The sequence below is a fragment of the Salmo salar genome, chromosome ssa03 (assembly GCF_905237065.1).
Source record: "Salmo salar chromosome ssa03, Ssal_v3.1, whole genome shotgun sequence".
NCBI lineage: Eukaryota > Metazoa > Chordata > Actinopteri > Salmoniformes > Salmonidae > Salmo > Salmo salar.
The window spans coordinates 89,036,442-89,061,808 of record NC_059444.1 but is presented as its reverse complement, the minus strand read 5'-3'; the positions used below and the strand labels follow the sequence as shown (position 1 = coordinate 89,061,808).

General features: G+C 41.8%; 2 protein-coding genes across 2 annotated transcripts in view; both read left to right on the top strand.

Annotated features, from left to right (window-relative positions):
* The window catches only part of LOC106601845 (vesicular glutamate transporter 1), a 69,936-nt gene extending 58,055 nt beyond the window's left edge, over positions 1–11,881 (top strand). The window contains 5 exon segments of the mRNA XM_045715723.1: positions 3,487–3,597; positions 7,068–7,195; positions 8,781–8,850; positions 9,459–9,646; positions 9,649–11,881. Of these exon segments, the coding sequence (XP_045571679.1) occupies positions 3,487–3,597; positions 7,068–7,195; positions 8,781–8,850; positions 9,459–9,646; positions 9,649–9,753 (602 nt within the window). The 3' untranslated portion in view covers positions 9,754–11,881.
* Positions 11,882–13,073: 1,192 nt separating this feature from the next.
* LOC106601908 (GTPase HRas) lies at positions 13,074–19,399 on the top strand. Its single transcript, XM_045715722.1, has 5 exons — positions 13,074–13,381; positions 14,980–15,092; positions 16,220–16,398; positions 17,041–17,200; positions 19,081–19,399. The coding sequence occupies exons 2-5, from the start codon at positions 14,982–14,984 to the stop codon at positions 19,192–19,194; spliced, it is 564 nt and encodes a 187-aa protein (XP_045571678.1). The 5' UTR covers positions 13,074–13,381; positions 14,980–14,981; the 3' UTR covers positions 19,195–19,399.
* The last annotated feature ends 5,968 nt before the right edge of the window (positions 19,400–25,367 follow it).

Genomic DNA, 25,367 nt, shown 5'->3' with positions numbered 1-25,367 from the left:
TATTTATGTTTATTTATTTTCCCTTTTGTACTATTTGCACATAGACATAATATGACATTTGAAATGTCTTTATTCTTTTGGAACAGTGTAATGTTTACTGTAAATGTTTTATTTCACTTGCTTTGGCAATGTAAACATATGCCCTGTAAATGTAAATTGAATTGAGAGAGAGAGAGAGAGAGAGAGAGAGAGAGAGAGAGAGAGAGAGGGGGGGGAAAGAGGAGGGAAGATAATAAAATACATCATTATCCCCAGAGAGAGAGAGAGAGAGGGGGGGAAAGAGGAGAGAAGAGAATAAAATACATCATTATCCCCAGAGAGAGAGAGAGAGAGAGGGGGGGAAGAGGAGAGAAGAGAATAAAATACATCATTATCCCCAGAGAGAGAGAGAGAGAGAGAGAGAGAGAGAGAGAGAGAGAGGAAAGAGGAGAGGGAAGAGAATAAAATACATCATTATCCCCAGAGAGAGAGAGAGAGAGAGAGAGAGAGAGAGAGGGGGAAAGAGGAGAGGGAAGAGAATAAAATACATCATTATCCCCAGAGAGAGAGAGAGAGAGAGAGAGAGAGAGAGAGAGAGAGATATGAACAAACACCATTGTAAATACAACCTATATTTATGTTTATTTATTTTCCCTTTTGTACTATTTGCACATAGACATAATATGACATTTGAAATGTCTTTATTCTTTTGGAACAGTGTAATGTTTACTGTAAATGTTTTATTTCACTTGCTTTGGCAATGTAAACATATGCCCTGTAAATTTAAATTGAATTGAGAGAGAGAGAGAGAGAGAGAGAGAGAGAGAGAGAGAGAGAGAGAGAGGGGGGGAAAGAGGAGGGAAGATAATAAAATACATCATTATCCCCAGAGAGAGAGAGAGAGAGAGAGGGGGGGAAAGAGGAGAGAAGAGAATAAAATACATCATTATCCCCAGAGAGAGAGAGAGAGAGAGAGAGAGAGGGGGAAAGAGGAGAGAAGAGAATAAAATACATCATTATCCCCAGAGAGAGAGAGAGAGAGAGAGAGAGAGAGAGGGAAAGAGGAGAGGGAAGAGAATAAAATACATCATTATCCCCAGAGAGAGAGAGAGAGAGAGAGAGAGAGAGAGAGAGAGATATGAACAAACACCATTGTAAATACAACCTATATTTATGTTTATTTATTTTCCCTTTTGTACTATTTGCACATAGACATAATATGACATTTGAAATGTCTTTATTCTTTTGGAACAGTGTAATGTTTACTGTAAATGTTTTATTTCACTTGCTTTGGCAATGTAAACATATGCCCTGTAAATTTAAATTGAATTGAGAGAGAGAGAGAGAGAGAGAGAGAGAGAGAGAGAGAGAGAGAGAGAGAGAGAGAGAGAGAGAGAGAGAGAGAGAGAGAGAGAGAGTGTGTGTGTGACTGTGGCGGCAGCTTGTTCATGAGGGCATCATGTGTGTAAAAGCAGTATTAAAGTGCCTGAGAGAGCATGGTGTATGACGGTCGCAGCACATAGACATGTTCTGCTGCTGTGAGCTAGTGGTAGTGGTGCGCTAGCCTGGATCAAACTGCTGATTCTACAGCTGGGACTGCACTAACACAAGCCTGCTGTGTACGCATCACTGGCCCCTCTGCTAATGAGAGCAGTCTCACAGAACAGAACAGGAGACAGGTAACTCTCAGTGCCAGAACTACGTTAGCTCAACGTTAGCTCAACGTCCCAACCCAACCAATTTGTGTCAGAGAGGGGAAGAACCATCGAACCAATAAAAAGGAATGCAGAACGTTCTCTAATTGTTATATAAAACAGAAGGAATGCAGAACGTTCTATAATTGTTATATAAAACAGAAGGAATGCAGAACGTTCTATAATTGTTATATAAAACAGAAGGAATGCAGAACGTTCTCTAATTGTTATATAAAACAGAAGGAATGCAGAACGTTCTATAATTGTTATATAAAACAGAAGGAATGCAGAACGTTCTATAATTGTTATATAAAACAGAAGGAATGCAGAACGTTCTATAATTGTTATATAAAACAGAAGGAATGCAGAACGTTCTATAATTGTTATATAAAACAGAAGGAATGCAGAACGTTCTCTAATTGTTATATAAAACAGAAGGAATGCAGAACGTTCTATAATTGTTATATAAAACAGAAGGAATGCAGAACGTTCTATAATTGTTATATAAAACAGAAGGAATGCAGAACGTTCTCTAATTGTTATATAAAACAGAAGGAATGCAGAACGTTCTCTAATTGTTATATAAAACAGAAGGAATGCAGAACGTTCTCTAATTGTTATATAAAACAGAAGGAATGCAGAACGTTCTATAATTGTTATATAAAACAGAAGGAATGCAGAACGTTCTATAATTGTTATATAAAACAGAAGGAATGCAGAACGTTCTATAATTGTTATATAAAACAGAAGGAATGCAGAACGTTCTATAATTGTTATATAAAACAGAAGGAATGCAGAACGTTCTCTAATTGTTATATAAAACAGAAGGAATGCAGAACGTTCTATAATTGTTATATAAAACAGAAGGAATGCAGAACGTTCTATAATTGTTATATAAAACAGAAGGAATGCAGAACGTTCTATAATTGTTATATAAAACAGAAGGAATGCAGAACGTTCTCTAATTGTTATATAAAACAGAAGGAATGCAGAACGTTCTCTAATTGTTATATAAAACAGAAGGAATGCAGAACGTTCTATAATTGTTATATAAAACAGAAGGAATGCAGAACGTTCTATAATTGTTATATAAAACAGAAGGAATGCAGAACGTTCTATAATTGTTATATAAAACAGAAGGAATGCAGAACGTTCTATAATTGTTATATAAAACAGAAGGAATGCAGAACGTTCTATAATTGTTATATAAAACAGAAGGAATGCAGAACGTTCTCTAATTGTTATATAAAACAGAAGGAATGCAGAACGTTCTCTAATTGTTATTTTAAAACAGAAGGGATATAATATGTGCCAAATGGTAGATACTTTAGTCCAAAATGACTTCACAGTTCAGTGAGGGCAAACATTATAGTATCTGTATATACACGATTCCTGTGGGAATTGAACCAGTGACCTTGGCATTGCTAGCGCTCTGCTCTCACCAACTGAGCCACACAGGATCATCATCATCACATCACTGGCACAGGGCATGGGCATGACAGAACGGGCAAATTAAAATCATCCAGTCAACAAACACGACTAGGACAAGACATTAATGATAAAGTTGCAATATGTACATTTTTGGGCAAAAAAATCTAAAAGTTGGCCCAACTCTCTGAATATATGTCTCTGCCCACAACCTATGTTTGTCACAGATGGCAAAACTAAATGTTGATCAACACCACCACCCACCCCTAATACCAGGACTAACATTAGAGTCAAAGGTTAAGATCCTTTCCATATTGTGATCTTTCCTGTTTGTTGTTAGTGGTGATTTTAGTGTGTTTAGTTGTGGTTCCTGTTTTGTCACCAGGGTTTGGAATGGAGGCCACTTTCTTGCTGGTGGTGGGATACTCTCACACCAAGGTCATGGCCATCTCCTTTTTAGTCATCGCTGTGGGCTTCAGTGGATTTGCCATCTCAGGTAAGAACATGAAAGATTTTCTCTCCCACAAGCAAACAGACTTTAGGACTGTCACTACATTTCTACAGAGCTGTGAGAAACCATATTTAAATTCATATTCAGTTGTTGTGTGATGAGCGTTCTGGCACAAAAATGGTGGCCGTGCATCACCCAAGTGGGTGCTACACATTGGTGATGGATGAGGTGAGTTTCCTCCTTACTATGTAAAACGCTTTGAGTACCTCAGTTGGTAGAAAAGCACTATATAAATCCAATCAATGAATTATAAATAATCTACTTGTTTTGAACTGTCAACGATGTTCTGTTGATGACATATGTACGTGGTTAGCTATTAAACACCTATCCAGGCATTGTGAGATCATGTGTCTGAAGTGTAGTCAGCCTGGAACGTGTCCACTGTCTGTGCATGAGCATTGGTAGAATCCTCAGTGACGAATGCTTTGTGATGCAAGGGTATGGGTGTCATCTCCCACCTCTGTGCTAATCTGATTGGTCAATTCACTTTGGAGAAAGACAACAACCAATCAGTTAGGGTATTCTTCAGTCAACTTGTTGGTCTGAGAAACGATGCTCAGTTGCACCACACGCTGGATAAATGGAAGTGAAATGTCCCACTCGTAATTCAAAACAGGTATCAAACTGTCAGTTAGGTTAACTGAAAAACAACAGTCAGGAAGATAATACCAAACTGTCAGTTAGGTTTACTGAGTAACAACAGTCATGAAGATAATACCAAACTGTCTGTTAGGTTTACTGAGTAACAACAGTCAGGAAGATAATACCAAACTGTCTGTTAGGTTTACTGAGTAACAACAGTCAGGAAGATAATACCAAACTGTCAGTTAGGTTTACTGAGTAACAACAGTCATGAAGATAATACCAAACTGTCAGTTAGGTTTACTGAGTAACAACAGTCATGAAGATAATACCAAACTGTCTGTTAGGTTTACTGAGTAACAACAGTCAGGAAGATAATACCAAACTGTCAGTTAGGTTTACTGAGTAACAACAGTCATGAAGATAATACCAAACTGTCAGGTAGGTTTACTGAGTAACAACAGTCATGAAGATAATACCAAACTGTCAGTTAGGTTTACTGAGTAACAACAGTCATGAAGATAATACCAAACTGTCAGTTAGGTTTACTGAGTAACAACAGTCAGGAAGATAATACCAAACTGTCAGGTAGGTTTACTGAGTAACAACAGTCATGAAGATAATACCAAACTGTCTGTTAGGTTTACTGAGTAACAACAGTCATGAAGATAATACCAAACTGTCTGTTAGGTTTACTGAGTAACAACAGTCATGAAGATAATACCAAACTGTCTGTTAGGTTTACTGAGTAACAACAGTCATGAAGATAATACCAAACTGTCTGTTAGGTTTACTGAGTAACAACAGTCATGAAGATAATACCAAACTGTCTGTTAGGTTTACTGAGTAACAACAGTCAGGAAGATAATACCAAACTGTCAGTTAGGTTTACTGAGTAACAACAGTCATGAAGATAATACCAAACTGTCAGTTAGGTTTACTGAGTAACAACAGTCAGGAAGATAATACCAAACTGTCTGTTAGGTTTACTGAGTAACAACAGTCATGAAGATAATACCAAACTGTCTGTTAGGTTTACTGAGTAACAACAGTCAGGAAGATAATACCAAACTGTCTGTTAGGTTTACTGAGTAACAACAGTCAGGAAGATAATACCAAACTGTCAGTTAGGTTTACTGAGTAACAACAGTCAGGAAGATAATACCAAACTGTCTGTTAGGTTTACTGAGTAACAACAGTCATGAAGATAATACCAAACTGTCAGTTAGGTTTACTGAGTAACAACAGTCATGAATATAATACCAAACTGTCTGTTAGGTTTACTGAGTAACAACAGTCATGAAGATAATACCAAACTGTCAGTTAGGTTTACTGAGTAACAACAGTCATGAAGATAATACCAAACTGTCAGTTAGGTTTACTGAGTAACAACAGTCATGAAGATAATACCAAACTGTCAGTTAGGTTTACTGAGTAACAACAGTCATGAAGATAATACCAAACTGTCAGTTAGGTTTACTGAGTAACAACAGTCATGAAGATAATACCAAACTGTCAGTTAGGTTTACTGAGTAACAACAGTCATGAAGATAATACCAAACTGTCTGTTAGGTTTACTGAGTAACAACAGTCAGGAAGATAATACCAAACTGTCAGTTAGGTTTACTGAGTAACAACAGTCAGGAAGATAATACCAAACTGTCAGTTAGGTTTACTGAGTAACAACAGTCAGGAAGATAATACCAAACTGTCAGTTAGGTTTACTGAGTAACAACAGTCATGAAGATAATACCAAACTGTCTGTTAGGTTTACTGAGTAACAACAGTCATGAAGATAATACCAAACTGTCAGTTAGGTTTACTGAGTAACAACAGTCAGGAAGATAATACCAAACTGTCAGTTAGGTTTACTGAGTAACAACAGTCATGAAGATAATACCAAACTGTCAGTTAGGTTTACTGAGTAACAACAGTCAGGAAGATAATACCAAACTGTCAGTTAGGTTTACTGAGTAACAACAGTCATGAAGATAATACCAAACTGTCTGTTAGGTTTACTGAGTAACAACAGTCAGGAAGATAATACCAAACTGTCAGTTAGGTTTACTGAGTAACAACAGTCAGGAAGATAATACCAAACCTAAGGACTGTTCTTTCCTTTTCAGACATTGAAAGTGATTTTTGTTGAAATGGTCATGCTATGAAAAAAATGGGCTATATAATCAGATTCTTATGAGTTTTTTAGTCTTATTTTAGGGTTAGGATAATGTTGTGGTTAGGGTTAGGATAAGTGGTAATGGTTACGGTAAGTTTGTGGTTATGGTAATGTTGTGGTTAGGGTTAGGATAAGGTTGTGGTTAGGTTTAGGATAAGTTTGTGGTTATGGTAATGTTGTGGTTAGGGTTAGGATAAGTTTGTGGTTATGGTAATGTTGTGGTTAAGGTTTGGGTAAGGTTGTGGTTAGGTTTAGGATATGGTTGTGGTTATGGTAATGTTGTGGTTAAGGTAATGTTGTGGTTATGGTAATGTTGTGGTTAAGGTAATGTTGTGGTTAGGGTTAGGATAAGGTTGTGGTTAGGTTTAGGATATGGTTGTGGTTATGGTAATGTTGTGGTTAAGGTAATGTTGTGGTTAGGGTTAGGATAAGGTTGTGGTTAGGTTTAGGATATGGTTGTGGTTATGGTAATGTTGTGGTTAAGGTAATGTTGTGGTTAGGGTTTGGGTAAGGTTGTGGTTAGATTAGGCAGCCTACTGGTGATGAGGAAAGCTTCATACTTCAGTTGTTTGTAGCATGGTCAGATGGTGAGTCACTCCAGACAGACTGTTACATAGCGGGAGATTTGGTTCTGGGTGCCAAACCAACATATTTCTCTGCATTTCTCCTGTCCCCCCATCCCTCCCTCTCTCTTCAGGTTTCAACGTGAATCACTTGGATATTGCCCCCCGCTATGCCAGCATTTTGATGGGCATTTCCAACGGAGTGGGCACCTTGTCGGGTATGGTGTGCCCTCTTATAGTGGGCGCCATGACCAAACACAAGGTACCAAGACACACAGAGCTCTGTTCTATCAAACTGGCATTACATTTAACCAGTTACATGTAGGGGAATTACCAAGACACACAGAACTCTGTTCAATCAAACTGGCATTACATTTAACCAGTTACATGGAGGGGAATTACCAAGACACACAGAGCTCTGTTCTATCAAACTGGCATTACATTTAACCAGTTACATGTAGGGGAATTACCAAGACACACAGCACTCTGTTCTATCAAACTGGCATTACATTTAACCAGTTACATGGAGGGGAATTACCAAGACACACAGCGCTCTGTTCAATCAAACTGGCATTACATTTAACCAGTTACATGGAGGAGAATTACCAAGACACACAGCACTCTGTTCAATCAAACTGGCATTACATTTAACCAGTTACATGTAGGGGAATTACCAAGACACACAGCGCTCTGTTCTATCAAACTGGCATTACATTTAACCAGTTACATGTAGAGGAATTACCAAGACACACAGCGCTCTGTTCAATCAAACTGGCATTACATTTAGCCAGTTACATGGAGGGGAATTACCAAGACACACAGCGCTCTGTTCTATCAAACTGGCATTACATTTAACCAGTTACATGTAGAGGAATTACCAAGACACACAGCGCTCTGTTCTATCAAACTGGCATTACATTTAACCAGTTACATGGAGGAGAATTACCAAGACACACAGAGCTCTGTTCTATCAAACTGGCATTACATTTAACCAGTTACATGGAGGGGAATTACCAAGACACACAGCGCTCTGTTCTATCAAACTGGCATTACATTTAACCAGTTACATGGAGGGGAATTACCAAGACACACAGCACTCTGTTCAATCAAACTGGCATTACATTTAACCAGTTACATGGAGGGGAATTACCAAGACACACAGAGCTCTGTTCTATCAAACTGGCATTACATTTAACCAGTTACATGGAGGAGAATTACCAAGACACACAGAGCTCTGTTCTATCAAACTGGCATTACATTTAACCAGTTACATGTAGAGGAATTACCAAGACACACAGCACTCTGTTCAATCAAACTGGCATTACATTTAACCAGTTACATGGAGGGGAATTACCAAGACACACAGCACTCTGTTCTATCAAACTGGCATTACATTTAACCAGTTACATGGAGGGGAATTACCAAGACACACAGCACTCTGTTCTATCAAACTGGCATTACATTTAACCAGTTACATGGAGGAGCAGTTTCCCAGACACAGATTAAGCCTAGTCCTGGACTAACATATAGGCAGGTCCCAGATCTGTCTGTGCTTTACCTACTTCATTGTCATTGTCAAGACAATTCCATGAGTCGTCGGCAAGACAGCAGAAAAAGACTGGTACTAACTGAAATGAACTTTGAATGGACATGATTTAGTGAGAATGGTTTTTAGTCCAGGACAAGGCTTTAGGTCTAATCATAAACAGCTTGTTAACTATTCAACTGTTTTGTTTGGTTTGTTGTCCAGAATTTGTCAACAGGATGATTCTAACATGTTTATATTTCCATAATTCCCTATCTTAAAACCTCTGCTCTCTCTCTCTCTCTCTCTCTCTCTCTCTCAGACGCGTGAAGATTGGCAGGGTGTCTTCCTCATCGCTTCAGTTGTTCACTATGGTGGAGTGATTTTCTATGGTATGTGTTTATGTGTTGGTTCCTGTGTGAAGCTCCAGTCATTCAATGAACCTATAGTTCAGGGGGTCTTTGTGAATTGTATGCAAATAGTTAATTTCGTCAACGAACCATGTGTGGGGGGTTTCTAAATCACATGACTCCTATGTGAATCGCAAATAAATTATGTGTAAAATACTGGGAATCCAGTGCCAATTTAGCATGAACCACAAATTAATCGACTGTGGCTCATGTAAATCACCAATATATGTATAAATGCAACTTGAGTTCTGCCGACATCGCATGAGAATCACGAATGAATGACAGATGTAAATCCTTCACCAAATCAATCATGTGTGAACCCTAAAGGGAATTCAGACTGAATTAAATAAAAAATCATGTTTGAATCCAATTACATGAATTCAATCACATGTGATTACTCATTTGAATCCACTTTGCCACATAAAGTATTAATCACATTAATCACATTTCTTATTGGACAAGCTCAGTTAGTCCCTTTCTGTTTCCATCAGTTTTCTTCCGATTGGTGTCTTATGAATAGCCTACGACCGAGGTGTGAATCTAATGTGACCCAAACCTGATTCTGAATTATCCTTCTGGCTCTTTCCCAGGAATCTTTGCGTCAGGGGAGAAGCAGCCGTGGGCGGACCAGGAGGACACTAGCGATGAGAAGTGTGGCATCATCGATGAGGACGAACTGGCCAATGAGACGGAAGAGATGTACCGCACAGGCGGAGGGGGGCAGTACGGAGCCATGAGCCAGCCAACAGCGGGCCCCAACGGAGGAGGGGGTGCTGGAGGGGGGCAGGGTGGGTCCAGGACTGGGAGAAGACGGAGGAATATGTTCAACCTCCGGGATACAACCAGTATCTCTACGGAGGGGAGGGAGAGAGGGAGCTCACATAATGCCCTATTCAGACTTGAGATAAGTTGACTAAACATGGACCTAAGTCTAAAAAGGCTGACTTAAGTCCATGATTTATTGACTTAAGTTCATGTTAAGTATACAGTAACTTTCTCAAGTCTGAAGAGTGGGGAGATGGGGAAAAGAGAGAGAGAGCGAGAGAGAGGTGAAATAAGAAAGGACAGATGTTTTGGAAAAAGGACATGTAGTGAGGGAAGATAGAGGGTTAGCAAATTGTCATAGGTGTGTTTTTGTATATACGTACATTTACACATGTGGGACATCATATGAATTTTATGCATTTGTGTAAGTGTGTGAGAGCGTGTGTGTGTGTGTGTGTGGGGGGGGGGGTGATGATAATGTTGTATGTTGTGGTCCAGAACCTGAACTAATCTCCCATAATTCCCTCCTGCTCTTGAACCCTTTGTGACAAGTCAGGAGTGGTGCTTTGAAGGAATTAAATGTTTTCTTGTAGATGTTGCTCAGCATTCCAGTGTGTGTGTGTGTGTGTGTGTGTGTGTGTGTGTGTGTGTGTGTGTGTGTGTGTGTGTGTGTGTGTGTGTGTGTGTGTGTGTGTGTGTGTGTGTGTGTGTGTGAGGAACATTTTGCCTGTTGAACCTGAAACTCTTATTGGGCCACTGTTGCTCACTCATCAGTTGAGTTTAATTTACATGTAATTTACTTTCAAACGAATAAGTCTCCATGAGCAGTCTGTCGGATTTGTGGGTGTGTCTGGAAATCAAATGTAAGTGTCTCGTTTTTGAAAAGCTTGTTGTTTATAAGCATGGGTGGTATGGATGCGACTCAACCCAAAGCTTATTTTCTATTGCTACTGGCCAATGTTGCACACAGCAGTCCAATGTTTTCGAGCATCGGCAAAGTGGGCATTATATCCATGAGGAAAGGCCATTGGTTACTCCACTGAATCCTGTCAGAGAGCAGTTAAATGGTGCTCCAGAATTCTGTCATTATTGTCATATTACCCTCTCAGTATTTTAGGCATTTTGCCAAAATCACTGAACGCACTTATATGTAGAAGTCAATATTTACTGTATGTAGGCTACTGTTCCTTTCTATATACGTTTCTATGTATTAGGCAGTGCTCTATACTAACTAGTAAACAAACTAAAATTTGACCAACTGGGGACATTTTGTTGGTCCCCCATAAGATCAAATGCTATTTCTAGGGGGTTTAGGGTTAAGGTTAGAGTTAGAGTTAGTGTTAGGGTTAAAATTAGGGTTAGGGTTAGGAGCTAGGGTTAGGGTTAAGGTTAGGGTAAGGGTACAGGTTAGGGTTAGGTATAGGGGTTAGGGAAAATAGGATTTTGAATGGGACTGAATTGTATGTCCCCACAAGGTTAGCTGCGCAATACTGTGTCTATGTATGTGTGTGTGTGTGTGTGTGTGTGTGTGTGTGTGTGTGTGTGTGTGTGTGTGTGTGTGTGTGTGTGTGTGTGTGTGTGTGTGTGTGTGTGTGTGTGTGTGTGTGTGCGTGCGTGCGTGCGTGCGTCGGGTGCAGGTGCTGGAACATTGTGCGGTGAGCATGCTGTGATGATGGTTCCATGGGTGCAGTGAGTGCACCACACAACGTGGCCATGTGTCCACGTGTGACAAGAGAAGTAATAATGACTTAGGATGTTAATGTGTGACCACACGTTGCTGTATTATTTCTATTGATGAAACTTGTCGGCCTGTTAGTGAATGACTGACTGTCGGTGAATTGTGTGTTAACCTTTTGTGCAGTGATGGAAAAAATGTGCGGTTGCCATTGTACCACAGCGTGCAATGTGTGTCTAATACTGGTCTTTAACAATACGAACTGTATCTTCAGGTGTGGGTGTTCTGTCATATTATACAGTGTACGTTTGCGAGGCTAACGGGGACTGTATGCTCTACGTGTCCTGAACAGAACATTTCAGCAACCAATCCTGGACTTGTTACTATAGTTGTTGTTGTTTTTCTGTTGGTTTCTTACTTTCCTGTTTCCGTGTTCTCCTCTGTCTTGTGGAAACGTACGATTACCTGTTGGGGAAACAACATGTAAAAACACATACAGATATATACATACAAAAACACAGAAAAAATATGACATGTATGAAATATGTATATGTGTAAAATAAAAGGTGTATATAAAATGGTGTCATCATTATTACACCGCTGATGTCATTACTGTTTATAATTGATCAATAATTCTGGATGTATCACTTTCTAAGTAGACAATAGCATATTGGTTACAGTAGTCATATAGCACTGGCACATTTTAGTAAATACAACGATTGGTATTGTAATAGCACAAGGAATTTGTAACTTTTTACATAATATTCACATTCATATTCCCAAGGTTCTCTCTCTCTCTCTCTCTCTGCTCCATGACAGATGGATGCTGGATTATCTCTGTGATTTTAGGCAAAGATTAGTGACGAGAGCAGATGCACTCAGTAGGGGAGAGAGAGAGAGAGAGAGAGAGAGAGAGAGAGAGAGAAAATGGGGGAGGATGCAGGGTATTGGCTATAGCCTAGGTTATGGCGGGGAGGTGAGGGGGGAGAGACTGGTGTGTGTGTGTGTGTGTGTGTGTGTGTGTGTGTGTGTGTGTGTGTGTGTGTGTGTGTGTGTGTGTGTGTGTGTGTGTGTGTGTGTAACACAGTTTGATCCATCACTGTCAGGGTTCCACTACTGACCTTTACAGCCCCAATCCTCTCTTTAACTAATGCAGTTCGATACTTACAGCAAACTCAATAGAGATTAAGGTATTCCATGAAGTTTTATTTCCCAATATTATCCCCATCCAATTTGTCAGTTTGAATATCGTTTTTAAGGAAACCCCATAAAATTGGGCCATCAACCTTGTGCTTGAAATGCGTCAATAGCGTGCAATGAACAAAGCGATCTAGACTGTGTGTCTGTTTTTCACAGACATCTAAATTCTGTATATTTTGATCGGGAGCGGTTAGATCTTTTTACAGCCTATCGGTTGGTTAGCCGCTAGTACAGTGATTCCATCTAGTGGTCAAATTATCTCCGCACACTCAACAACCCAAATAATCGAGCCAATCAGACTCGAGTGCGCTCTTTCCAAACCTCACCGCAACAATGTCTTTGATTGGTTAATCTTCGTACACAGGCGGGACTATCAAGGCGTCGCGAGCGCACGATTTATTTTTCGGACACGACCAATGAGGCTTTCAGTCGGTTCCTGATTGGTCAGTTTCTGATTTGAAGGCGGTTATAACCGGAAGTAGAACGCAAGACCCATTCTGGTTAGGTTACTCTACTGTCTGTCTGCTTTACCACAATGGTATTGGCTGTGAAATCAATACCATTGATTGCGTTTGCCGTGAAAGCCTTGCCCCTTTTCAACCACAATGGAGTCTAGAGAGATTTACTCCCCTACTACTAATTCTTACCTTTAAATCAATTTGGGTTATATTCAGCCTATATTTCCCGTTCATTGCCAACAGTGATTTGGCATATTTGTGGCTCAATTGCTGCAAAGATTGCAGCTTCTAAAAGCAAATATTTGTTCTTAGCTGGCTTCAATCAGGAAATTGTTTCAGGCTATGTAGCACTAATCTCATTTTGTCATTCAAACGCTGCATTTTTGTTTGGTGGAAAACGACCAACCAAATTAAGGTAAGCACTCTGATTTAGTCATTTTGCTCATGCAATAGGCCTAGCGTTACATTATAATCGCAGAAATGCAGTGATTGTAATTCTGCCTAGTGTGCCATCTACCGCAGTCTGTTAGTTGTGCTATGCTAGCTAACGTTAGCTCCCATACAAATCTGGGTCAAATTAGAGCCAGACTCTTTGCTAGTAGATACCAGCATGTTTTTGTAATGACCGGGAATAAATATTGATATTCTGCAATAATCAGACAATTCTCCGGGCCGTAGGCTATTCCAAATCACTGAACGTGCATATTATGTGAACTTGTTGTTGGCTGTACTGTAGACACCACAGGTTTCCTCGTGCCTTTGTCTTACTGGTGCTTTGTGTTCAATTGAAAGAGTATACAGAGCGTTTGCCTTAGGGTGTACTCTTCACTCAAAAGGGGTCCCCCAAGTGTGCAGAAATATTGTCTAGAATTTACCTAATTGGACAGAAAGACGAACACCTCATCACACTTGAACAGAAAGTATATAATTTGCCTAAAATGTTTGGTTCAGAAATGAGGACTCGTTTGGTTCAGAAATGAGTTAATGTATAATATTGTTATGAATTCGGGGACTAGCCCTGACTGGGACACGAGCCCTGATCTAGAGACTGTCAAGTCAACAACACCTTAACCATTATGCCAAGAGGTCAGAATCTCTTGTTGAGGTTTGGTTAAGGTCCCTACATTACCACCTTCCTTCAGGAGATTGTGACCCACGCTTCTCTATACCAAGTTCCTCAGGTGTACACCTTTCTCAGATGGCCTCACAGGTGCCATCTCACATCTGACACCAGTGTAGCCAATTTCGAGGGGGTAGCCCCGACCAGGACTCGAATCTGGGTCCAGCTACTGTAAAGCCCAACGCATGAATCATTAAGCCAGGAGGTCCAAGTCTCTTTGAGGTCATTGGGTTAAGGTCTCTACAATGAACCATACAGTCAGGTGAAAATTTGACATGCGCACACACACAATTGCGCACACAGACATTTCAGAACTTATTTACAAGTAAGCAAACAACTAGTACTTAAATCAACCATTTTAATAACTGTAAATGGATTCAACATTTAAAGCTACAATATGTAACTTTTTGGGTGACCCAACAATGTACATAGAAATGGGAGTTATAGGTCTGTCATTCTCATTTAGTCTAAGTGGTAGATCTGTTCCATGTGTGCTATTAAACATGCAAAATGCAGGAATCGCTATGCCATTTTCTGGTTGCTAAAATTCTAAATAGTTTGCCTAATTTCAGTTAATGTGACAAAACAAGCAGTCATTGTCTAGAGAAACATTGTACCATCTAAACCGTTGTGAAATATAATTTCCATAAACAGAAATATTGTGTATTCTTTTACAAAAAATATTGTATTTTCAGCTGTTTTGAAGTTGGTGTAAGAAACCGAAATAAGCAAAAACAAAACATAAGAACGGGAAGCATAGAAATAGCTTACATAGAACAGATTTACCACGTAGACTTGTTTTCAATGAGAATGACAGATCTATAACACACATTTCTATGTGAAGCTTTAATGGAAACATATTGACGTGTTTCTCTTTCTCCCGCTCTCTCTAGGCATGACTGAGTATAAGCTTGTTGTGGTGGGTGCTGGAGGTGTTGGGAAGAGTGCCTTAACTATCCAGCTCATCCAGAATCACTTTGTGGATGAATATGACCCCACCATTGAGGTGAGTTGCAGGTGTTTCTCTGTGCGACTCTTAAAGGGCAACTACACTACTTTTCCCCTTATATCCCCAGCTCCAAACCAGTGTCTGTGTGAAAATGGCACGTTGCTATGATCTGTAGTTAAAAAGGATAAGAAGGGTTCCTAAAAAAAATGCTTCTGTGACATCACAGGGTAGGATTAAAAGTAAGAAACCATGATTTTCAAAACCTGCAATGAGTTTCTAGCTAAAGGGATGGTATTTTCTTGCTCCCCACACCAACGCGAATCTGTTTGGAAATCAATGTTTTTTTTTGTAACTTTTGTTGTCATTTATCATTTTTAATGTAGAAATGCTCAGTTTTCCACATATGTAGACACTGGTTTGGTGCTGGAAATAATGAATAGGAGGTTAAAAAGTTGTGGAGTTGCCCTTTTAATTGAGAATTAATTCGATTTGAAATCGTCTGCTTCAAACGTAGCAACCGACTATATGCATCTTACATATAGAGTCTATGTACATTCTATTCTATAAGTATCTATCCACAGTCTCCTGATCATTAGGATAAGTGTTGCCGCTAGCTAAATGGTTAGAATGATTTACAGAGTGGCTCCGTAAGCTATAAGGGTGGCAAAGGGGCAGGATTATTACTTTCCAAACATGTTGTTACGATCATGCTTTCCAATCCATTCAGATTCACACCAGTACCTATGGGTAGGTACCTGATTCTAACTAATCATCAGGCCCTCAGTGAGTTGAATAAGGTATGTTTGTCCGGGGCTACTACAAAATGTGTGCTGCTGTGGGGTTCTCCAGGACCGGAGTTGGGAAGCACTGCATTAGAGCAACAGAAAAGAGAAAAAAATAAACGTTTTCTCATTGGTCAAGTCCAGGTAGCCCCTCCCTGTTTCTGCTTGTTTCCTTCCATTTGGTGCCTAATGAACACACCCCTATTTTAGGATTGTACTAGGTTGAATATACCCAGGTTAGCAAAACCTAATAATTCCATGTGGAAGCTTCTGAAAATAAACAGATTAAGTCATGTTGCTTAATAGCATCGCTGGTCTCATTGTTTTTAATTCTTCCTCATTTATGCTAAGAGTTCTAGGATATTAGAATCCTGGTCTTAAGCTTTGTTATGTTCAACCTAGGACTCGTACAGGAAGCAGGTGGTGATTGACGGAGAGACGTGTCTGCTGGACATCCTTGACACTGCAGGTCAAGAGGAGTACAGCGCCATGAGGGACCAGTACATGAGGACAGGGGAAGGCTTCCTCTGTGTGTTCGCCATCAACAACATCAAGTCCTTTGAGGACGTTCACCTGTACAGGTACTGACTGCTGTCCTACACCTGGAGTGCATTCATTAGTCGCAGACCGTGGCAAAACGTTTGGACTGTTTGCGAAAGGTTTTGCAACGGAAACCGTTTACACTTGGAAGCAAACAGAAGGAAACTCAGAGGGACCTACTTGAATTTGTCCAATATAAACTCTAGTTTTCATTGCCAAATGGTTTCCATTTGGAGTAAACTATTTCCGTGGCAAAATGTTTCGCAAACAGGCCAAACGTTTTGCTATGGTCCGCGACTACTGAATACAACACTGGAGTGTCATGATCATGTTCCGTTAGCATCCATTTATTTACTGTTGTCAGACTCCGTTAGGTATCACGCCCCCATTAAGGCCCAACTCTAAATGTGGAACAACAGCTACACGGCAATCCCTCTACTTGGTTTGCTTTAGAGCTGAGGGATGGGGCTGGATAACTGTAGCCACTCCAATTTCTAGATGGCTCTATGAATGCAAGGACTGACGGTCCATGAAGTCAACGTGATCATTTGAACCATGTGGGTTCCCGTCCGGCCGGGCGGACATGGAGGAACTGCGTTGTCACTGACAATGGAGGCGAGGCTTTGGAATTAAAAGTAGATTTAGATGACAAAAAAACATGTCCATTTGTTTCTCCTCCACAGAGAACAGATCAACAGGGTGAAGGACAGTGACAGTGTGCCTATGGTGCTGGTGGGGAACAAGAGTGACCTGGGGAGTCGGAGCGTGGAGAGCAGGCAGGCTCAGGAGCTGGCCCGCGGCTATGGTGTGCCCTTCGTGGAGACCTCTGCCAAAACCAGACAGGTGGGTTTTCCAGCCAGGGGAACTACACAGGGGAGTAGTAGATATGGACCAGCTACACTGGAAGCGTAACTTTTGAGCAGCACGTGATCCACTTTATCACGTGTTCACAGGTGGGAATCTTGAAATAGAACAAGACGCTGAGCAGCGCTAGCTTCTGTCTCCTACTTCTCACTCTGCAGAGATGATACGTCCATTGTAGCAGGCCTGTTAGGCCTCAAACTGGACAAATCAAACTTTATGTCACATGCGCCGAATACAAGTGTACTGTGAAATGCTTACTTACAACCCCTTAACCTCTATGGGCTAGGTGGGACGTGACCGTCCCACCTGCGGGACACACTATTCAACAGCCAGTGAAATAGCATGGCGCGAAATACAAAACAGCAGAAAATGTATTCCCACCAAAACTTCCGGTGAATGTGCACATCAATTTACAAAAATATTCATCATGAACATTGATAAAATTTACAACAGTTATTAAAACAATTATAGATGCACTACTCCTTGACGCAACCGCTTTGTCAGATTTCAAAATAACTTTACGGAGAAAGCACATTGTTCAATATTCTGAGTACATGGCTCAGCCATCGAAGCAAGCTATACAGCTACCCGCCAAGTTCTGCCATCAACAAAACTCTGAATTAGTATTATAAATATTCTCTTACCTTTGCTGATCTTCGTCAGAATGCAATCAGAGGACTCCTACTTCCACAAGAAATGTTAGTTTTGTTCGAAATACTCCATATTTATGTCCAAATACCTCCGTTTTGTTCGTGCGTTCAGATCACTATCGAGAGGCATAACGCGCGAGCGTAAATCAGGACACAAAAAGTCAAAATGTTCCATTACCGGTCGTAGAAACATGTTGAACGTTGTTTACAATCAATCCTTATGGTATTTTTAACATAAAACGTTGATAATATTCCAACCGGACAATAGCGTATTCATTCCAGGAGAAAAAGAAGGAACGGCGCGCTCACGCATACCCAAGCCCTTTGTCCATAGGCAGTCCACTCATTGACTGAGCTACTATTCTCTGCCCAGTAACAGGAGGAGGAGGAAACAAGTTTCTAAAGGCTGTTGACAGCCAATGGAAGCCTTAGGAAGTGCAACGTGACCCCACAGACACTGTAGTTTCGATAGGGATTCAAAAGAACTACAATTCTCAGATTTCCCACTTCCTGGTTGAATTTTTCTCAGGTTTTTGCCTGCCATATGAGTTCTGTTATACTCAGACACCATTCAAACAGTTTTAGAAACTTCAGTGTTTTCTATCCAAATCTACTAATAATATGCATATTCTAGTTTCTGGGCCAGAGTAGTAACCTGTTTAAATTGGGTACGTTTTTCATCTGGCCGTGAAAATACTGCCCCCTAGCCCAGACAGGTTAACCAACAGTCTAGTTCAAGAAGAGTTAAGAAAATATTTACCAAAAACACTAAAGTAAAACAATTATTTAAGTGTACAAAAAGGGGGGGGGGGGTCAATGTAATAGTCCGGAGGCCATTTGATGAATTGTTCAGCAGTCTTACGGCTTGTGGGTAGAAGCTGTTAAGGAGCCTTTTGGTCCTAAACACGGAGGGTCAGAGAGGAGATGTGTTGTCCTGACAGACTCCTATGTCCTTAACTGTTGTGTGTATAATTTGAATAAACTCAACTGACTCACTAAAGGTATTGGGTAACATAACACATCTGTACACAGCCGTTATGTCAGTATTTGAGGGCACAAATGGGATAACTTTGTTATTGGATACATTCAGGTAGCACTCTTCTATTCTACTCATTTGCTCTGTTTTTGAGTCTACTGAAGGCGACCAAGCTGCATTCCATCACGCTTCATTTGAGTGTAAAGTTTCTCCTTTTTGCGTCTTTGTTTCAGGGAGTGGAGGAGGCGTTCTACTCTCTAGTCAGGGAGATCAGGAGGTATAAGGAAACCAACCGCAGCAACAAGAAGAGCAAGAAAAGCACTCAGAGACGTTGCACCATTCTATAACACCACACACACATTGCACATAGCCCAATAACCCCCTCACACGCTGCACATAGCCCAATAACCCCCTCACACGCTGCACATAGCCCAATAACCCCCTCACGCGCTGCACATAGCCCAATAACCCCCTCACACGCTGCACATAGCCCAATAACCCCCTCACGCGCTGCACATAGCCCAATAACCCCCTCACGCGCTGCACATAGCCCAATAACCCCTCACGCGCTGCACATAGCCCAATAACCCCTCACGCGCTGCACATAGCCCAATAACCCCTCACACGCTGCACATAGCCCAATAACCCCCTCACGCGCTGCACATAGCCCAATAACCCCCTCACGCGCTGCACATAGCCCAATAACCCCTCACGCGCTGCACATAGCCCAATAACCCCTCACGCGCTGCACATAGCCCAATAACCCCCTCACGCGCTGCACATAGCCCAATAACCCCTCACGCGCTGCACATAGCCCAATAACCCCCTCACGCGCTGCACATAGCCCAATAACCCCTCACGCGCTGCACATAGCCCAATAACCCCTCACGCGCTGCACATAGCCCAATAACCCCTCACGCGCTGCACATAGCCCAATAACCCCCTCTTGCGCTGCACATAGCCCAATAACCCCTCACGCGCTGCACATAGCCCAATAACCCCCTCACGCGCTGCACATAGCCCAATAACCCCCTCACGCGCTGCACATAGCCCAATAACCCCCTCACGCGCTGCACATAGCCCAATAACCCCCTCACGCGCTGCACATAGCCCAATAACCCCCTCACGCGCTGCAGTTCCTTTACCACATGGGAGACGTTGCCGCTCGTATTGACGGGATCTGGAATTGTGAACGCATCCAAGTTCCACTTTCTGTCATTAGTGTCGTCACCGTAGTAACAGAAACTTCACTTCCTGTTGCTTGTCATTGGCTGCACCATTAGCATTGTGACTTCAGTTTATCCACGTTTTCTGACAATTGTAACAAGAAACTAGAAGTTGAAGAGGGGATTTATAGACTGGGTTTAAATATGAACGTCACTTTACTGCCCCTAGTGGTAAACATCTGAGCGGAGTAATTCATTGATTACTTAATGACGCAAGTCACATAGCTACACATCCAGGTGATCATCTTGTTTATTTTTTCACCATGTGGGGAAAAAAGCCATGTTTGGTCTTTGCCAACGTGTTCTGCATTGCAACAAGCAAGTGTAGGCTAGCTTTTCTTGCATTCCAAGGTAGTTTTCTCTTCAGTATTTACACACAGAAGTGGCAATCTCTGTTCCTGTCTTTTAAACGCCTCAGCAGTGTTGTAATAGAGAAGGTATTTTGGTCCTCACTAGCCTCAATCTCTCATTTTCTGTATTTGTATCTGAGAGTCGAAGGCCACAACTCACTATTGTGTCATTAGGCAGCGTTTACACGGGCATGCCAATTCTTCATTCTTTTTTCCCCCAGTTATTGGCAAAGAGCTGATCTGATTGGTCAAAAGACCAGTTAGTGAGGAAAATATCAGAATTAGGCTGCCTGTGTGAACACGGCCTTATACTGTTGCCATTTCTATAGGATCATGTCCAATTATTTAGGCTCGCTGTTCAATGTCCTACTAGCTTGAGTTCCATTTATACAGTAAAGTTGTGCACGTGAACTTGTCTATTGTGAATTCTGATCGCCAGACTCCATTTTGATGTCTGTCGTGTGGTATTATTTCAGATACAGATTCTGGATGTGCCCCAATGTCCATGCTAGCATACTCCTTTGGTGCATGCCCAAAAGTTTCATGCTAAGTGGCATGGTGGTTTAGTGGTCAAGAATTTGAGCTGAATGATCCTGAAACTCAATCGGCCTTTGCAAATGAGTAATGTGTAATTTGCTAATATCTTTAGCTTTACATTCTTAATAGCTGAAGTCAGAGACTTTTCCCCAAGAGGTTGAAATAGAACGTGTCAGAGAAAACGGGATTCTCTTATGTGGAGATCAAAACAGCGTTCATTCTATACAATGTATTTCAATCTGCAACATTTTAATTATTTCAGTCCACAGGTATCTGAAGTGTTAGACAAGGGAATCGGGGGACAAAAACAGGTATTTACACACACTGAAAGGTGTCAGACCAACACTTTGAGTGAAAACATGCTGTTTTGTTGGTTGGAACTATGCTAAATGTGGTCATTGGACACTTTCTAGTCTCATCCCAAATGACTGATGTAATATGTGGGCTGAGAGATGAACCCACAATGACCCTGGTGTTGCCAGCAGGATGAGCTAACTCAACCTCTAGGATGAATCCCCCTGAAGTTTCAGTGGTTACTGAGTGTAACCTATAGGTGTCTTATGGTAGTGTTACTTTGCCCAGGCCGGTGCAGCAATACCAATGTTCTAATAGTGTTACTCAACTCTCCGGGAGTGTAGTCTCGCAGGCCCTCACCCCCCTGTTGCACATATTTGTTATAGCCCAGCACTAACACTTGACACAACTTCTCAAGAGCTTGTTGATCGTTGCAGCATGTGTGCTACTGTAGTGCTGGACTAAAGTAAACAATTGTGCAACCCTTAGGCCCTCAAACTAAACTCTGGACCTTAAAACCGGTTCTACTGCAACTTTTCATTGTTGCCCTCTAATCAGGGACTGATTTAGACCTGGGACACCAGGTGGGTGCAACTAATTCGGGTAGAACAGAAACCCAGCCGGCTCTGGACCTCGTAGGGTAAGAGTTGAGTACCCCCTGCCCTAGGGGGACCTGTGACAGGAGTTGAGCAACACTGCTAGAATACATTCCACTTTGAGAAACTAGACAGCATACCGCCAGACTAGACCCCTTGTCTAGTCACTTTAAGGTTGTTTCATGAATAAAGTGGCTTTTGGCTATTCGGACTTGTGTGTGTCTTTGTTTTTGGTGGAAACAAGTTGAATAGAGAGACACTTATGGGCCCTCCTTTCTGTCAATCAGCTAGTATCGGCTACATTTATGCCTTTACTAGACTATGGGGATATTTTATACATGAATGCTTCCGCTCAGTGTTTGAGATCAATTGACACCCTTTACCATGGTGCTTTGAGATTTATCTTAAACTGCAAAACCCTTACGCACCACTGCACTTTGTATACCAGGGTTGGCTGGCCTTCTCTAGTCACTCGTAGGCTCAGTCACTGGTATACTTTTATTTCCAAAGCCATTTTGGGTTTACTACCATTTTATTTGGGCATTTTTATTGTTCAGAAATGTGGTGGGTGCTCTCTTCATTCGCTGGACTTTATCCTGCTAACTGTTCCAAATGTCCGAACTGAATTTGGTAAAAGGGCTTTTATGTACTCTGCGCCATCGTCTTGGAACGCCTTACAAAATACTTTTTAAATTGTAGAACTTGTCCCGATTGGTGTTTTTTTAAATCACTGATGACGAATTTTTAGACTGATTCCCTGACCTGTCAATGTTTTTAACTTGCTGTTTTATGATTTTGTTATACTCCTGTGGATTCTTTGTTTTTTACTAGATTACTTGTAGTTTTGCATGTTGTCTGTCTGTAATTGTGTAATGACTTGGTGCTGCCTATCTTGGCCATGACGCTCTTGAAAAATAGATTTCAAATCACAATGAGCTCTTCCTGGTTAAATAAAATAAATCAGTAAGCAGGGTCAAATGGAGGGAGACCGCCCTCTAGTGGCACAATGGCTCTGCTTCTCTAGAACAGAGTATCTGAGCGGAGCAAGGAGCGAGATTCCCAAAACCTGGAGCGTCTGCCTTCTCACCCGCTTCAATTTCGTTCCAAGTAGCGCTCAGTACATGCTGGGCCGGGCATGCATTTGTAGTCTACGTGTGTGCTGCTTAAGCAACTGTCATGGAAATATTTAGTGAACTCCATAAAGAAACTGATAAAACGCACAGGTGCTAAAGCAAGGTGACTTACAAAGATGAGGAGCAAGAGAGTGTGGTGACTTAGAATTAAATACAAATTAAACAAATGACTTAGTGCCTTTGAAAAGTATGATTGTGTACTTACTATGTGCACATGCTAAAAGAAAGGAACGAGGTGGGTAGATAACTAAGTGTGTCATTGTAGCAAAATAATTATAAACTAAAAATCCGATCTCTTAAACGTTTAATTCATTTTTGTTCTATTTATACAATAGCCCTGGCATATCCCCACGTTCAATGAGCTTTCCGTTTTGAATGGGTTATTTAGCCTAAAAACCTTTTAGGCGTACCTATAGGAAAAACAAATACAACTCTCCATCTCTGTCCTGTCTGGCAAGGGTGGCCAAAAGGGTGTTTAGCATCCCCGGTGGCTCTGCAAGGTCTGAGAGGGTATTCTCTGCTGCAGGCACCTGCTCTCCAGGCAGGCACCTGCTCTCCAGGCAGCATTTTATGAACCAGAAGCCACAGACTGGCCAAACTGATGTTTCTAAAAATGAATTCAAAGGCACTAAGTCATTTGTTTAATTTGTATTTAATTCTAAGTAAGTTACAGCCTATATTAGCAATTTATAGACTAATGATTTAATACAACGAAATGTTGTTAAAAAGGCTGAGCGCTTTGTGCCTACCAGCCTATTGTATCGCACTCGCTAATGCTTGACAATGTATTTATTTGTAGGCTATAGCCTTGAAATAATATACACTAAATCATTATTTGTCGTTTTTTCTTAGCTTCATGTCTGGCTCCTGACCAATTTAGAGTTTATATGCTGTTTCATATGACATGTAGCCTATTTGAAATTGCTTGCTTCTTACGTTCAGCTTTTCATGTTCATTCAAATACTTTTCATTCAAATCCATATGGTTTGCTTTCATTACTTAAAAAGCAGTTTTGTTTTTCTTCCTGTGAACACAGGTTTTTAGCAGAGGGGTGCGTGAGCACTACTTCATGAACGATGAGCAGGATGTCTAACTCTCAGCTCCGCTCACACGCTCTGCTCTAGACTGCCTTCTCCACTTCACACGCTCTGCTCTAGACTGCCTTCTCTACTTCACACGCTCTGCTCTAGACTGCCTTCTCCACTTCACACGCTCTGCTCTAGACTGCCTTCTCCACTTCACACGCTCTGCTCTAGACTGCCTTCTCCACTTTACACGCTCTGCTCTAGACTGCCTTCTGCACTTCACACGCTCTGCTCTAGACTGCCTTCTCCACTTCACACGCTCTGCTCTAGACTGCCTTCTCCACTTCACACGCTCTGCTCTAGACTGCCTTCTCCACTTCACACGCTCTGCTCTAGACTGCCTTCTCCACTTCACACGCTCTGCTCTAGACTGCCTTCTCCACTTCACACGCTCTGCTCTAGACTGCCTTCTCCACTTCACACGCTCTGCTCTAGACTGCCTTCTCCACTTCACACGCTCTGCTCTAGACTGCCTTCTCCACTTCACACGCTCTGCTCTAGACTGCCTTCTGCACTTCACACGCTCTGCTCTAGACTGCCTTCTGCACTTCACACGCTCTGCTCTAGACTGCCTTCTCCACTTCACACGCTCTGCTCTAGACTGCCTTCTCCACTTCACACGCTCTGCTCTAGACTGCCTTCTCCACTTCACACGCTCTGCTCTAGACTGCCTTCTCCACTTCACACGCTCTGCTCTAGACTGCCTTCTCCACTTCACACGCTCTGCTCTAGACTGCCTTCTCCACTTCACACGCTCTGCTCTAGACTGCCTTCTCCACTTCACACGCTCTGCTCTAGACTGCCTTCTCCACTTCACACGCTCTGCTCTAGACTGCCTTCTCCACTTCACACGCTCTGCTCTAGACTGCCTTCTCCACTTCACACGCTCTGCTCTAGACTGCCTTCTCCACTTCACACGCTCTGCTCTAGACTGCCTTCTCCACTTCACACGCTCTGCTCTAGACTGCCTTCTCCACTTCACACGCTCTGCTCTAGACTGCCTTCTCCACTTCACACGCTCTGCTCTAGACTGCCTTCTCCACTTCACACGCTCTGCTCTAGACTGCCTTCTCCACTTCACACGCTCTGCTCTAGACTGCCTTCTCCACTTCACACGCTCTGCTCTAGACTGCCTTCTCCACTTCACACGCTCTGCTCTAGACTGCCTTCTCCACTTCACACGCTCTGCTCTAGACTGCCTTCTCCACTTCACACGCTCTGCTCTAGACTGCCTTCTCCACTTCACACGCTCTGCTCTAGACTGCCTTCTCCACTTCACACGCTCTGCTCTAGACTGCC

What these genes read in the sequence shown, in the direction of transcription:
- LOC106601908 (XM_045715722.1), top strand. Translation starts at nt 14,982, where the DNA reads ATGACTGAGTATAAGCTTGTTGTGGTGGGTGCTGGAGGTGTTGGGAAG. An exon ending in AATATGACCCCACCATTGAG is followed by an intron (nt 15,093 to 16,219) that starts GTGAGTTGCAGG and finishes TGTTCAACCTAG; the next exon opens with GACTCGTACAGGAAGCAGGT. An exon ending in CCTCTGCCAAAACCAGACAG is followed by an intron (nt 17,201 to 19,080) that starts GTGGGTTTTCCA and finishes TCTTTGTTTCAG; the next exon opens with GGAGTGGAGGAGGCGTTCTA.